General features: G+C 39.7%; 1 protein-coding gene across 1 annotated transcript; it reads left to right on the forward strand.

Annotated features, from left to right (window-relative positions):
- The first annotated feature begins 610 nt into the window (after window positions 1–610).
- Window positions 611–16,889, forward strand: rab10 (RAB10, member RAS oncogene family). Its single transcript, XM_008279028.1, has 6 exons — window positions 611–1,293; window positions 6,930–6,990; window positions 9,212–9,350; window positions 12,662–12,751; window positions 14,611–14,712; window positions 15,736–16,889. Exons 1-6 carry the CDS (start codon window positions 1,167–1,169, stop codon window positions 15,820–15,822), a joined length of 606 nt encoding a protein of 201 aa, XP_008277250.1. The 5' UTR covers window positions 611–1,166; the 3' UTR covers window positions 15,823–16,889.

Below are 16,889 nucleotides of genomic sequence, written 5' to 3' on the forward strand. Positions count from 1 at the left end.
GAAGAAGGAAAGAGTCTCTCACTCCTCCACACACACACACACACACACACACACACACACACACACACAAAGCCAACTCTAAAAGGACCTACAGTGCTGATGTGTACATGCAGATTGTCTCTCAGTGTATACAGTTATTAAAGGACTTTAGGGGATAAATGGTCTTGCAGTTCACAGAGCAGAGGATGTGGGAAACGCCCGTAACAAGCACAGAAGTACTTATAAATGACATCACTTTGCCTGACTCACAGCTGGGATAGTCACCGTTCCAAATGCCAGCTTGCCATGAAAACTGAAACACACCCCGGCTATCAGAGATCCGCATGAAACCGGCCGCCATATTGGATCAATGGATACATATCATACTGAGAAGCAAAGAGAGCCTTGAGCCTAAATGTCCGAGTAACTTACGCAGTAACATTTGCCCTTTCTGTCAATCTAAGCCACGCCCCTTTACCTCTCAATGTTTGCCAGGACAGCCAATCACATTAAAGCTCTTAGAGGAATGACAGCTAGAATGACCAACCACAGAAGTAGATTTTGACAGAAAGGGCGGGAGAAGGCGTGCCAATGGATCTAGGGTGTCGCCGCGGTGGCTCCCATTCGAAGGCGACGGCGGTCGTCTATATTTCGGTTCTAATCTCTCCAGAAAAAAGCGAAATCACTCCGGACAGACAGTGAATTTGACACACTTTCATGCTGAGATTTTTTTCAAATTCTTCTCGGTCGAGCTTGTGGCAGGGCACTGGAATGACGGGGTGTGCCGAGAATTTGAATTAGCTCGCCGTTAGTTTGAAGAAAGAGTGAGTCGGGGAAGAGAGAGGAGCCATTTTGTCCCGACTGTGTGGGAGAAAAGAAAGAGTGGAAAAGAGGAATCACACGGGAGGAGATTCTATTTTTGCTTTCTGTTCTCATGCTGTAAGAGGGAGAAACAGTCGGGTTTGGGAAATATAACTTCTCGGACAAGTCTACGGGCACGCTATTTGGGTGGTATTTAGCCAACTAGCTTGCCAAGCTAATCAACAAATCCCAGATTGTTAACTGTTAACAGTCAAGAGGACCCGGGCAGTTGGTCAGGTTGGCCAAGGAGCTGGCTTTAGACTTCACATAGGCGTGCTAGGTTATCAGTTTTTGTATCTGTCTGGGTGAACACAAGCTGGTTTTCAATGGCGAAGAAGACGTACGACTTGCTGTTCAAGCTGCTTCTGATCGGCGACTCGGGCGTGGGGAAGACCTGTGTGCTGTTCCGCTTCTCTGACGACGCCTTCAACACAACCTTCATCTCCACCATAGGTAAGAAGACCAGGGGACACAGGCACAGGATGGCGTGTTGTTACAGGTGTTTTGGATTATGTTAAAGCCCCGTTTGGGGTAGTTTGACAGCTGGGAGACTCGCCTGACACTACCCTGCAGCTGGAAATGGTAGGCAGGACGTATTTGGTTAGCTAGTATGCTATCAGCATGCATCAGCTCCCCAGGCCTGCACAGGTTAGCTGGAAAGCTAGTTGTGCAGCTTTATGGCCCTTAGCTAAACTGCAGTCACCCCTGTTTGAAATGGCTGTGACTTTAAAAATGAGATGTTGGTATTATTATTTTGGTTTAGCTTGGCAGTAACAGCAAGTAAAACCGGTTTAGGTGTCAGAGGACTTGCTGTCATGTCAGTTGACCCAGTGGCTAATAAGCTAAGTAGGCTAGTAGCACCATAGGGCCGTGCTGCTGTTACAGCAACACTAAAAATCGTCTGTCTGTGTAAGTCCAAGTGTTTACCTCTTAGTATTAACGTGATGGATTTGTCCTGACTGACTGACATCTTAAAGGAAACAAATGGCTGGCTCTCTGATCAAAATGAGAGATACAATACTAGTAAAGCACTCCCAAAAACAGTGATGAAAAAAGTGTTCAGGTCCTTTACTAAAGTTGCAAAACCACAGTATTGTACTTCATTAGATATATATATGAAACAGATTGTATGTTGTAAGAAGTTCAAATGTTGACATTGTAAAGTCTGAGGCAGCAGTGTACTAACTGTGTTATAACTGTAAGAGGAGTAAAAAGTACAATTTTCTCCCTGAAACTACAAGTATAAAGTAGTAGAATTGGCTACTGTTGAATGCTTAAGTACAGTGTTTATGTTAATGTACTTGCTCACTTTCCTTAACTCCTCTATTGAGAAGCATAAACAATTCATCATGGTGGCATCATCAGCCCTTTTTTCTTTCTGGCCTTTACGCATGCGTTTAACATCATGCTGACATGAGTCAAGTGTCAAACTATGTCAAATCCTTGCGTGGCCCAAGTGAAGGCTCCATTTACTCCTGTTGCTTAAGATCAGTGCTGAGTAATAATGTAACACTAGACATGCTTTTCTGAACTGCACAAAGCTTACTGCGGGCAATGTACAAGCTTTATATCTCTGATCCCTGAACTGAGCCTTCGTTACGAGCCCAGCTTTTCGTAACTTATGTATTGTCAAGTTGACCTGACTTTATGCACAAGAACATGCAGCAATAATGGGCGACAGTGTTCCCAGTGGCATCCATGCTAGATTGGATTTGTTGAACTACAGCCATGTACTGTCACTCTGCAAAGCTTGCTGTCACATGTATGATTTTTCTGGCTTTGTCGATGTTTTGGCTTTGCCTTGACTTGCAATAGTGTTTGCGTTTTAGTACTCTCCTTCTTGTTTCTGAAAATGTAGTCAGAGTTAAATTAGAAACAAGATTAAGCTGACTATGTGGCTTATTTGGGTTAAAGCCAACATATCAGATCTCTTTCAGTTCAGGGAAAAGATGTGTCAGATGCAGGGGTAATAGCAGTCCAGACGAACAGGTTCTTCAGTTTTCACAGACCAATGATGACCTTTGCTCCTTGCAGGGGTACTTTCCCTGCCAAGTTGGGTACTAAGTCATTGCCTGTAAGTGTTTACAGCAACTACAGGCTTTACCTTTTCTTTCATTTAGGGAAATAGAAAAAATATATTTCATATACTCTGTCTGCCTCCAAGAAAACTTTCTAGGCTCTAAAAGCACCTGCTTCACATGGCAAATAATGTGTTTGACCCTGCTGAAGAGATTGTAGGGGTATCCATAGTTTCATGTTATTTAAAATGTTATTAAAAGTAACTGGATAACCAGCAACACAGATGATAACAGTGCCTGAACAGAAAGTGTCCACAACAGTCATTGTGGTCAGTTCAGGTTAGGAATTTCTCAGCAGCAGTCTTCCCACTTCAGTCTGTCTAAATTTGTAGCAGGATCTGTGGTCTTAAATCAAGTCAAGTGATAGTAGCTCGGTACAGATGTCGGGAATCGCAAAACCAACAGCATTGTCTGAGCTGTCCTCTTTTAAACTACAGCACGGTCATCATGTAGTAGTTGCATGTTTCTGTCTCTGCTTGTCTTTGTTCTACATCTGTATTCAAAACAAGAGTAGCAAGCAACATGGTAAGCAGTAGAAATTTAAGAATATGTAGTCGTACTGTAGTCTGGACATGCTGTGGCCTTTGTTGTTATCAAGGTAAAAGTATCCTGATATTGATTTATTGAAATGGCCAAGCGTTAGTTGCTATGCTGCCGGGAAGGTAAAGACCTGTTAGTTCTGCTTCAGGAAAAAAGACAGACATTTACAGAAGCATGCACTGTTGTATGGCTGTTTATTTTTCAGTCAGTGATAAAGGATTGGTGGTTTTATCTTTTTGTTAAACTATCATTTTACAGAATACCGTTGCCGCTAATGTTCTGGTATACTGTATAACTGTGTAATTAGAGGATACTACAAACCAGTGTATAAAAGTTCCAAAAGTACTGTTGTGCAGACAATACAACACAAATACTGGTTAGATTACATGAACTGTCTCAAAGACTTTATTTTGCAACATTATAGTTGGGGTCTCTCTTGCAAGACAGACAAACCCCCAAAAAGTTTCAGATGAAATGGTACTAAAAACAGTTAATAGGAAAAAAAACAAAACAAAAAGAGATGGCAGTACAAATATTGTTAAAATGAGCAAAGAATAGAGACAAGTAGCATTGTCTGTACAGCAGGCTTTTTTTTTTCTAGACTGTATTATGTCTTCCAAAATGTAGCTTGAACAGAAAACACAAAGGTTTTGTTTTCCATTTCTGTCTACATTAGGAGCAGTCAGCAGATTTGTGTTCTGATCTGAGATAACAGCAGCAAGGTGTTAAACAGTTTTGAATACATATGACAGAAGCTTTTCCAGAATTCCAGTATAAACGGTAATAAACCAGAGACATCATAAAACCTTTACCTGTTACTTTAAGGAAAGCATTCACATAGCAGCCAGGTTTAGAACTTAATACATACCTAAATCGAAAGTCTGAAAGGAACAAAACTCTTTAAAGACACAGCAGAAACAGGACATATGAAACAGGAGTGTGTTCTTCCTCTGACACAGTACTCATACCTTTGGAGACACAGATGCACAGCTGCTTCTCAAAATACCCCCACTGGAAACCCCCCTCATTCATCCTCTTTTCCAATCCTCTGAGTGTCCCTCTCTCAGCCCTTTCCTCTTACATATCAGAGGTTATGCAGATTAAGGGTGCTGAATATGCATAATGTTGCGATCTGAAATCTTTTTTCAAAAAATGAATTTTGCATGGAAACTGGCAAATGGCTACAGTGGAATTCATACTTGTGGAGGGAATGGTTCCTCTGGGACTGAAAAGAAAGCCGGCCATAAACCATGTACTTTCTGTTTAGAACGTCCAGTTCAACAGACGTGTCTTGGAAAGTGTCATTCTCCTCTGGTTAAGCATGGCTATTTTTCCAGTGATTGGGTAAATGACGTGTGATTGTGCAATGCACATATTTTCTTGACAACTTGCCAGTGCACCTCACAAGGGGGTAAAAAAAAACAAAAAACTGATTTACTCCATGTTTTTATTCCTCACCAGGAACATACACATTTTACGTCATCCCTGCTGAGCCTGATTTTGAGAGCTTAACCTTTAGCAGTTGTTGTCAAGAAAACTCGCTCTCTTTTACCATTCTATCCCCAGTTCCCTGATTCATATTCTTCCTATTTGCTCTTTTACTTTCTATCCAACTACATCTTTCTTTCCCTCTCTTCCTCTCCCTAGGATGTGCATAATATTTAGTGAGTCACACTTTGGCAGCCAGTTCCTTCATTATTCTGTTGCTCTGCCCCACCTACAGCACAGCTGTTTCTTGGACTTTTTAAGCAGCCACAATTTCTGACCAGAGCAGAACTGACAGCTCAGAATTTTACAGGAAAACACCACTTGTTGGCCAAAAGTGAAACCTCCTCTATGCCTTTACACTTACAAAGATAACAACCACAGGTACTTTGCTTAATATTGTTAAATTGATAATTCTTTTTAGTTTTGCAGATGGTGCTTTCCAATTTGAGATAAAGCTAACTGCTGGTATGACAATGGGTCATTTTATGTGGTTGTCAGGGATCGCAAATAACTGTTATTTTCCTTTTTGAATAATGTCACGAAATGTCAGATCATTTGTATATTTAAACTGCTTAGTTGTTCAGTGTATGAAAAGGACTAAACCACTGTCATGGCTTGCCAAAGCCCAAAGTGATGTATTCACTTCTTGTTTTGTTTGACCAACAGTCCAACATCCATAGCGATCCAGTTTATAGAAATGTATAACTGGGAAAAGCAGAAAATTCTCATATGAGTAGCTAGAACTGGCTATCTAATAATCTTAAGAACAGTCATCTCTAATTGTTAGGAATTTAAAAAAATAAATAAATTCCTAAGTCAGTGAACGCTGCCCACCACAATTTTCAAAAGCTTAAGGTAAAATCTTCAAGTGTCTTATTTTCCCTGATCAAAAGTCTCTAGCCAAAAGAAACTCAGTTTACAATGAGTTTAAAACACAGAAAAGTTGTAAATTCTCCATGTGAAAAGCTTGCCCTAGCAGATGTTGGACATTTTTTCTTGATAAAGTATTTAAACAAACTGATTCAATACCTAGATTCAATCCTAAAGTGTCTCACATCCAGCTTGTTTGGTAACGTATTTTGTCACGTTAGAAATCCTAGAGTTATCAGTGCGTATTTGCTGTATATATATATATAATTTGTCATAGCACTTAATAAAAACAGATTTGAAAGGACATAGCTGGTATAGAAAAACATGACAAAGAAATGCTTAAAAGCAGGCAACCTCCTGGATACAATGAAACATCAGTACACTTAGCACTGCACTTTTTATATCCAAATTAATTAAACTCAAAGTCCAGTGAGTACAGACACTGAAAGAGAAGCCTCGATAACTTTCCAATGTGAAACATTTGGTTATACATAGTTGGTTGTACATGCACATAGAAAAATTGTTTGCTGCTCCACCACAGAACCAGTCCTCTCACTGCTTTGTCAGTTCAGTTGCTTTGACCCAAAAGACAAAACAACTCTTACGGCTTTAACATTATGTGTTTACTCATCCACCTAAAATATGCCAGACTCAAAAGCATCTCATTTTAAACCACCCATGTTTAAGTTCATGTTTTACAGCAATGAGGTTACGGTGTTGCATGAAAAAACCTTCTCGGTTTTCCTTCCTTTTAACCTGATTTCACTGAGTAGCCTGGTTCGTGTGTGCCCATTGTTAGCCAGCTGTCTGCTGATAGGCTCAAAGCCTGGCATGACACTGCAGAATCAGGAAGAGCTAATGTTATTGTCTCTCTGATGGAAACACTTGTCACTCACTTTCCACTTCTCTCTCCTAGTGTCGTTCTTTGGCTGTTTTCGATTCTCTATTGTTGATGTATTCATGTCTGAGCTGCTTTTTCTCTTTGTTTGCATCAGTGCCAAAGTCTTTGTAAGCCTTCATTTATTCATTCATCTCTTCCCTGTTGATGGCGCCTCATGTGCTACGAGTGCACATATCACTTCTGATGGATATTTTGTTTTTTTGTTTTTACAGGAATAGACTTCAAGATCAAAACTGTTGAATTACAAGGAAAGAAGATCAAACTACAGATCTGGTGAGTATGTTGTACATTGTGGTTCTTGTGTTTGTATACTCATGTCAAGGCTTGTGTGCAGGGCTGAAAAATACACTGACATTGTGAGAGTCATCTTTCAGTGTAGCCTCTTGAGTTTGTGCCTTGTTATATGATAGTGAAACATCTGTTTGACATACCTCCCTCAAGGACTGAAGTGTGCTAGGGCAGGAAATGGTCATCAGTCCGTCAGGAGGACTGCTACAGGATTATCATTGTAGTCCACAGCTGGTGATTTTCACCAGCTGAAGCTGACATTTCAACTGCTTCATTTCGCAAGCGTAGAACACAAACACTTTTTTCACTTTACTACTGAACTTTGGTCAATACATAGGGATGCAGCTGACATTTATTATCGTTACTGAGATGTTCAAACTTTCATATTTGAGAGGCTGGAACCAGCCAAACTACAAAGTGTGGACATTTTGTATTGGGAAAAAAAGAGTCAAATATTTCTCTTATCTCAAAGTGTTTCATTGCAGGCATAATTAGTATACAGTCATAAGTTGACACATGTACCAGTTTTTCATTTTAACCATAAATGGCTTGAAAAGAAGTATGGAGTAGTCATAATCCTAAAGTTACAAATGTCTTAAAGCACAACCCAGGACACAGTTTGTGATTAGAGGTTTTGGGGTCAAGAAAGAAAATGGTAATTGATATACAGATATTTTTCAGACAGGCTAAGCATGTCCTCCACAGGAGACAGAGTTTTTTCATTCAAGACTAATCTTTTACTGTTATCCAGAGGATGAAGACACCTGGGCATTCACACCCACTGTTATGTGAGAACCAAACACAAAAGGAAAAAAAATACGTCATTTTGAGTTTTGATCTGTTTGTCAGACAAAACGGTTAGAATATAGTATGTTGGTGCTTTTTCTTGTTTTTTGGTCACATTTAATTGAAAAAGTAATTAACAACTAAAGTAATTGTTGCAGCCTGTTATTTCAGGTTAGGTTCAGGTTTAAGGCATTATGGGAACTTTTATCTAGTTAATAATAATACATTTTATTTATAACGCACTTTACATTTTAAACAAAATTTAAAGTGCTACAGAGTTAAAAACAATACAAAAGAAAAGAGAAACATGATAAGTTGTTATGCATTGGCTGCCTTAGTATGTTTTCATTTCCTGAGCGTAGGTGCTTAACCCAAAGGAGGCCTCTAGAGGACATATTTGAAACATGAAAGGAAGTTTTTTTATTTCTAATATTTATACTTTACCTGTGTGGTTGTGAATACGAATCCATACCAGAGGTCAGGAATCTGTATTTGCAAGATAAGTTGGTTTGGTTTGGTTCTGATTGTGATATTTTCCAAAGTTTCATCACATGTGACCTGATCCATTAGGCCATGGCTGTGGCTGTTTGCATTTCAGTCTTTGTTCACATCACATTTTCCCCTCTTCCTGCCCAAGCAAATTACATTTGGGTTACATCTTCAAAATTTTGCCTTGCCACCAGAGCATGTGGTAATGCCGTACAGATCAGTTTCATGAACAGCCTTTTAGTATTTTATAGGTCATCTTGAAAAAGCCTTTTGTAAGTGTAGATTGGTTTTGCTTTTTGTGAGCCTGGTGCTGCTGCACTTCTTCTCTTTTCCTCTATCAGCAGTGATACATAGATGCTGGCAGGGCTTCCCTGTTAGGAAAATGTCATAGTTTAGGTGCATGCTCGTGCAGACATGTGAGGGACATGGGCTACGGTGGATTTTAGTGTGTTTGTACCAGGTTCACTTGACTGCTATGGTTTAGCAGACTTCCCAAGTGGAGTGCAAGTTAAAATTAAATTACCGTTGTTCCTCTGGGCCTCACGACAGGGCCTTTTTTTCCCTGACAGTCTAAACTGTGCTAATGGGGCATTAAATATTTTATAGCTTTTATCAGCCTCTATTGGTGACCAAGAGAATTGCATCACAATAACACGTCTGGCACACCTTATGATGTCCTGTAACTGGCACAAATAATATTTTTTCTCAGCAAAGAGGAGTAAAACAGGTAGACACATGACAGAAATATTGGGCAAATGTATTTTTATGCCAAGTAATCGAGTAATAATTCTATTTTTTACTTGTGGCCAGTTTGAGCTGTACTGCAGAGAATATCTTAGTTACTGAACAATTTACTGTAAGGGTCAAGGGCTCTAATTAATCCAACAAAAAGGTGAATACATACAAATAAAATACATGTTTGTGTGCGCAGGGACACAGCGGGCCAGGAACGGTTCCACACCATCACCACCTCTTACTACAGAGGGGCTATGGGCATCATGCTGGTCTACGACATCACCAACGCCAAGAGCTTTGAAAACATCAGCAAATGGCTGCGCAACATCGATGAGGTAAGAGAGACACATACACACAATCTCCCCAGACTCAGTGAACGTATCGTCATGTGGGTGTATACTGCTCGGTAAAATTTGATTCTTTCTGGGGAGTCAACTGTTGGCACTCCTTCCGCATCTTTTGTTTTATCTTTGGCATAATGACACAGTGATAAATACTTCATGGGAATGCAGCCAACATGACTAACAAGCCAGCTAAACTGAGTGCAGTGAGCTGTGGAACAGGAGTCTGTGACTAAATCACATCAGATGAGCCAGATGTCTGTATGCATCCATCTCACTGTAGAGCAACCAAAGGGCTGTACTGTTTTAAATCTTAAATATCACAAGTAATAAATGTTCAATTCCAAACTCTCCAGATGCTACAAAGGCGTATTTGCTGTGTCAAACATTAAACTTTTTTCCCCCAACAATTACTAGTAAAAAGTTTGTGTGTTAACAGCTAATATACTCCAGCTGTGATGGCTGATTGCATCGGAAGAGTTATTGTGTTAAAGATGTCAGAGGCTGAAGCATTGGTGATTTGTCATGCTGAACGTCACTGAACACTAGGGTTGGGCATCAGGAACCTGCTCCAGCTTAAAAATGGTTCCAAAAGCCAGATTCTAAAGGAATCTTACAGAAAGATGATTTGTAATTCTGCTTATTGGTTCCAAAGCAAATTTGTCTTGTGCAAGGTTATAAAGCATGTACTGCAGACACCTACCGTATATCTACTGTCTGTCTGCTCCATTCATCATACGAGTTGAATGCATACGTGTCTACCTGTCTCCTGATGCATTTGCCTGAATATTCTGTCAGCCGTCATCATTCTGTTAACCTACCAAGCTGTTGCAGTGTTGCTTGATCAGCAGTTGAACACAATGGTTTGGGTGTCTTCTAACAATTGCCTTAATTTAGCAAATGCTGCTTCAAAATGCATTACAAGGACAACATTTTACTCTGCTATTGTTAGAGTAACCCAAAATATTCAAGAGACCACTGTTGCTACGGTTAGGATTACTTTATTTAGCTCTGTTTTTCTGCTGACAAGTTCTGCTAACATCTATCTGTGGTAAGTAGGGTTCCACACATGAAGAACGGAGGAGGATGTCACAGTAACATTTGATGAGCGGGAACTTTATTTTTCTTCCGTGACAGCGACACACAGCCTTTTTAGTAACCATTCTACAGCTGACTGAAGTAATTCACTTCACACAGCAAACCCACTAGTCTGTGCCACCACATTCATAATTGACACTGTGCAGTTGCGCAGACTGTGGCTATGCTAACTTTAGGGGGTAAAAAAAAAAAACCTAACTGTGCTAGTTGATATGATAAGTGTCTGTTCACCTTAATAGACAGAGAGATGCACTCAGGTCTTTACTTATGTAAAAACACTAATACCACACTGTAAAAGTCCTGCCCTGAAAATGTTGCTTACAAAAGTTTGTACGTATAATCAGGAAAAGAAGCTATAGTAATGACAGTTTAAGTACTCACTGTGACTCTCTAATACAGTACTTTATATTGTTAGACTATTGTAACTCATGCATTAATGTAAAAGCATGATTTTACTATTGTTGTATCCACCTAAACCTTAAATAAAAAATGGAATCCGTATACGTCGAGAACCTTAACTAATAATAAGCAGAATCGTTAAAACAATACCCAAAACTACTAAATACTTGCATTGTGTAAGTATTCTAAGTTTATTGGAAGCTTAACATCCTTAGCCAGGAAAGTTGTACATGTGATAAAATGATTCTTTACAAAACAGTAAGTACCAATTGTATTGTTTGTATATTTAGATTTTTATTGTTTGTATCCCACTTCTGCCCTCCTCCTCCCTAGGAAAGTTTCAGAATTGTGTTAAAATGTTTGTGATCATGATATGCAACATTTAATGACACTCCTCTCCAACCAACCTGATATTTTTTTAAATTGTTCAGTTTTTATCAGACAAGCTGTCGGTAACATACGGTCGGTTTGTCCTCCTCTGTGCATCTCTCTGGAAAACTGGGCTCCTCTCAGCTTCTTTCTCTCCTGTTTTATTTGTTGGTGCTTCTTTGCCTCGATGATTCAGTTATGTGAACAATCTTCCAGGATCCAGTGCAGATTAAACACACGAGACTAGTTAATGTGACAGTTGGATCTCAGACATTAAACATCATCTAGCTGCATTGTTCTTTGTTGCAATAAAACACTCAAATATTGTGACACTATCAGCAAGTTGGTTTTTACACATTTGGCAAAGTGGAATGGGTGAGACTAAGTTTCTCTGGAAGTGTGTCGTGTAATTTTTCTCACTCTTGCTGTTAAAGAGCTTTGAATCCGGTCAGGGAAAGCCAACACAATGAATTTCCTGCTAACTAAGAACTCGGCCTTGCTCGTGTTGCACCTCATTCTATGAGGCTTGTTGTTATTGCCAAACTTTTGGCCTGTGAATCCCTTAGAATACGAGGGCATCTATCTGCGAACAATCATGCAACCTAATTTCCTTTTTGTAATTGTGGTAATCTTTACATTGATTCGTCAGCTAGTTTACATCAATTTTGTTTATCAGGTTTTTTGTTAAAGGATCACCTCTCAAGATATGAAAATACTCTTCTTACTTTGTAAATTTCTTGTAGGCCCATAATTGGCTCCAGACTAATTGCTGTCATAAATCCTACAGGAACGTGTTAAATGTTTAAAGTTTCCCCCCCAGGTCATCACAGTGTCGTCTGTGCATTCATTATTCTGCACAGTGAAGCTCAAACATTTAACTAAAGCAACACTAAGCAAAGCACATTTCTGAGTGAAGGGGGATAGGAAAAGTTCAATTATAGCTTAACTTGAATATCTTTGGGGTTCCAACTATTGGTCAGATAAAACTGTCAATTTAAAGACGCACCGAGGGCTCATACTTCAATAATATCCTACAATAATATCTAAAAACCATGTATTCTTTCTCCTATTCTGTGAACCATCTTGAGCCCTTTCTTAGATAGACCAACACAGTCGTTTTTTACATTAAAGACACCCTAAGCTAAAAAATCTAGGAAGTAATTGACTCTTACACTCAGTTTGCCACTCGGTCAGCCTGCCCCCTGGTGGATCTTAGAAGCTTTGAAATGTTAATACATACCTTTTTGAAAACGATTTCTGCACACTGCCTGAGTTTTGCTGGACTGATTGATAGGTTTAGGGGATGTAGTCTTGACTGCTCATGATTCAGAGGTTTAGCATGAATGAAGTCTGAGCTGAAGCTTGAAGTTTACTGTTGCTCATATGAGACAGTAATCCCAATAATCTATGCTTTCTTCTCTGTGTTTTATTTTTTTCAGCATGCAAATGAGGACGTCGAGAGAATGCTGCTAGGCAACAAGTGTGACATGGAGGACAAGAGGGTCGTACCAAAAGCCAAGGGAGAGCAGGTGAGATGGTCTAGTCCTTTGCAGCTATAAGCAGCCATCAAGGTCCGCCGTGTTGATTGGCTATAATTTGTCGCTGTGGCTTTGCACGTGGAGTTCAAAGCTCTGAACAAAGAAAATGTCTACACATTAAGTCCTCTGCAGTTAATCACATTTCAGTCCTGTCGCTCCACTCTGAGGGCACAACGCAATGACAGCAGTCGCAGTTCCATAAGTGCCCTGCTTGCTGATTCACCATTAATCACAATATGAAGTAGCTGGAAAATAACAAAAAAAAAGCACAGAGGAAATACAAAAAGGAAGCATGAAGAACAGACTTAAAGTGAGGTGCTGGAACAGGTGATAAAGTTTGAATTGTGTAATTGCAGCTCAAAAGTGCCACTCAAAACATTGCACTAAATAGACTGTGCAGTAAGCTGCTGTTGGTCTCAGGATGCCATTCAGGCTTATGTTCTGTACTGAACTACTGTGAAAACCATATTTTCTTGGGATATAAGCCAAGTTAATAAACAATCCTTTAATTACATTTCCTTTAATTCTGTGTTTTCATTACCATACAAAGGCTACACAAATGAGTCACATGAGAATGTTTAACCCTCTGACCTTCAAGCAGTTTTTCACATTATAACGCTTGAACATAGAATTCCAGACCTACATTATTTCCATTGTCTACATTTAAGCTCCATCTCTGTCCATATACCCGCTCATATCTCAGATTATTCCTGTGTTAAGAGAGAGCTGATGACATTATGGGTCTGCTTGGCTTGTGTTTTCTGGGGCTTTAGACTTGCTTCTACTTAAAACAAAACACTGTGTTATGAATATGTGGAGTCAAAAAATGGGCATAGTGGGTGTAATAACTGGGTATATGCAGCTCTTAAAGTCCTAAATTACACTGAATTGTTTTCCCCAAAAAGGACCAAAAGAAATGGTGCAAAATTTTGTTTACAAAAGTTGCTTTTAACACATCCATCCATTTTCTGTGAACACGAAACATGAAATTGCAGTTTATGGGTTTGTAAAACAAAACACCTAAATCTAGCTTAACAGTGTAGAAACCTGTTAGCACTGGATGTATAAAACATTGCTCTACATGAACTGGGCTTATGTGTGCAGTAACATTTGAAGAACAACAACAGGACAACACCCCTTGCACAGCTGCTTACATACATACTGCTTTACTTGATCTGCCCACTTCTTCTGCATCCAACATGGAGCTGATGTCTGATGTCTCAAACTTTGGCAAGCATGTTGTAGGGCTGAGCAGTCAACAAATTATGTCCTCCATACATAAGGTAACATGCTTGTATAGTACAGACCACAGCGGGAATCCCATCATTTGTTTTAGTGGAAAAGGAATGCAAAATTTCCCATTAAACTGGGACTCATCACAACATATGATTTGCAGTTGTATTTTGTTCAGTGTTGTTGGAGAATGACCACTTTAACTTTAACCTGTGGTGGCATCACTCACTGTACATGCCTTCTACTGGTATATAGTGTCTGGTCACAGGATGTATTGTCAGACGTGGTTCAGCCCAGTTCCATCCTGAGCAGAGCTCTAATCAGTCAGAATGAGTGAAAACACCTGTATGGGAGTACAGAGGCTTTAGGAGCTTTGGTTTAAAGCACCAAAGCAAACTCACAGTGAAGCTCAGTCTGCATACTGAGCAACATCAGACACAGATGTGCTTACTCATACACATATCTACCTGACTAGTATTGTTGTGTGTGCACTTGAGCGATACACCAGTGATACCCGATCTCTGTTCTGCAGAGGAGATCAGCCACTTTATTTTTGGACTGAGTCATCTTTAAACCACATCCACACTTTCTAACTTGGTCTGCTTTCTCCTCCACAGATTGCGAGGGAGCATGGCATTAGGTTTTTTGAGACGAGTGCTAAGGCCAACATCAACATCGAGAAGGCTTTCCTCACGTTAGCAGAAGACATCCTCAGAAAGGTGTGTGTACTGACCGTGTGACCGCGACATTGAGAAAGACTACGTGTGCAGTTACTATTTGTTTTTGTAGTTACTTTTTCAGAACCAGCCCCAGTACTTTATTGACTTTGGCTGATAGCAGCTGGGATTTCACTTTATAGTTAATCATTGTGTGTGGCCTCGTATGGTAGAGTTATGATGGTTACAGGAACAAGCACATTCATTTCTTTATTTTTATTTCAATCACAGCATGCATTTACATATATTAGTGACAAGTTATAATAATAGAATAGCAGTAGCTCTCAACCTTTTGATCTTTGACACTTTAAAGCAACGCAATATGCATTTCTGCAATGTGGTTTTTGTCTTTGAGGTTTGAGCAGCAAAAGTTTCTCTAAATGTTTAATTTTAGTTGTTTTTTTTTTTAAACCCTTGTGCTGTCTGACCAAATTGCCTCTGATAAGCTTTCCATTTGAGCACCACTGTAACCGAAATTTAAAAACCAGCTGGAGTCCAATCATTCTGAGTGTGTACAAAAAAAAAAAAAACCACAACGGCATCACCAACTAATTGGCAACCACAGTTGTTGGCAACTATTTTAGTCATCAACTCTTGTTGACTGCTTTAATTATTCACTGCCCCCCTACTGACCTTCTGACATGCAGTTTGGACACCATAAATCCTGCTTAAACTCCATCTATTGAAGACACAGGAGTGGGGTTTAGGTGATCATGTCACTCAGATGACTTTAAATCCATCCAAAGCCTTAAACCACAGCTAAGTCAGCCTCACGAGAGTCATCATTTTGCATCGTCACTGACAACTGGAGTGCTTTGCATCTGTCAAATGCCACGCGGTGCATTGTGGGATTGTTAGGAGGGGGTAGTGGACAGCACATGCCACTGACAATACTGTTATTTTTTAAATTCCATGTTGGATTTTTTTAGAGTAGAAGTAGGCAGCAATTCTGGACACAGTCAGAGTATAACAACACTAAGTCTCATGTAGTTAATAGGATGTTTTTTTTGTGTGTTTGTGTGACAGACGCCTGTAAAAGAGCCCAACAGTGAAAACGTCGACATCAGCAGCGGAGGTGGAGTCACAGGCTGGAAGAGCAAGTGCTGCAGTTGAACAACTCCTCTGTTTCATTCACACTAACGCACACAAACACACACACAGACACACAAACACACATAATATCTCTCTCTCTCTCTCTCTCTCTCTCTCTCTCTCTCTCTATCTCTATCTCTCTCTAACGGCTAACTCTAACTCTCTCGCCCTCTAACCTGTCTCATGAGTTTTCTTGCACACTGACACTCTCTGTCTCTTTATCAGAATAAAACAATAAACCACTTCACTTGTCTAATCCCCCCCACCCCTCTACCCGCCATATTCCTCCACTCTGCATCTGATGATCATTTTTATTTCTGATAAAAAGAGAAATCCAGTCACGTTTCTTGTCATTTGTTTTAAAGGTTGTTAAGAAAAAAAAAAAAGTGTGAAAAGACAAGCTCATATTTTTAATATTTCCTTTGCCTGAGCTCACCTGGTTGGACACCCTCACCTCCCCCCTTAACCCCACCCACCCACAGCACTCACCTTCAGTCAGAGGAAATCCAAGTAAAAAGAAAATCAAACAAAAAAGACTAATGTAGGATTAACATTTTGTACACTTAGTGAGGTTTCTGTTGTCTAACCGTATTTGGTCATTTACAATTTGTTACCAAGTGACAGAGGCGTGGCTAGCTCCTTTTGTATGTGGGGGTTTATTTTGTCCTGTGCCTTATATGGAAGACAGGGGCGGGGCTGTGTGGTGGGCGGAGCCACATCCACCCAATGAAATTACAGTTTAATATTACTTCGGTTCAGGCACAGAAGCCGAACTGAAGCTAAAGCGTTTGAATTTCTCCTCCAGCCAAGAGAACGGCATTATACAGTATGTCCTGTTTATTGATGTTTTATTTTTATCTGTATGATTTATTTTACTTTTATTTTTTGATTTCTTTTATTTTTTTTCCCTTTTTGGGTTGATTTTTTTTTTTTTTTTTTCCTGCATGCAGATTTCTTTGGGTTGGAAGCGTTTCTGTAACGTTGTGTAACGTTTGCCACTGGGTAACTGTGGGCGGGAGGTACAGAAGTTCTCTTTGGAAATTCAAACAATTTTGCAGATCCATTAAAAATAAGCTTGTTTAAGTTAA

This window comes from Stegastes partitus, unplaced genomic scaffold (genome assembly GCF_000690725.1).
Source record: "Stegastes partitus isolate 25-593 unplaced genomic scaffold, Stegastes_partitus-1.0.2 Scaffold142, whole genome shotgun sequence".
Lineage (NCBI taxonomy): Eukaryota > Metazoa > Chordata > Actinopteri > Pomacentridae > Stegastes > Stegastes partitus.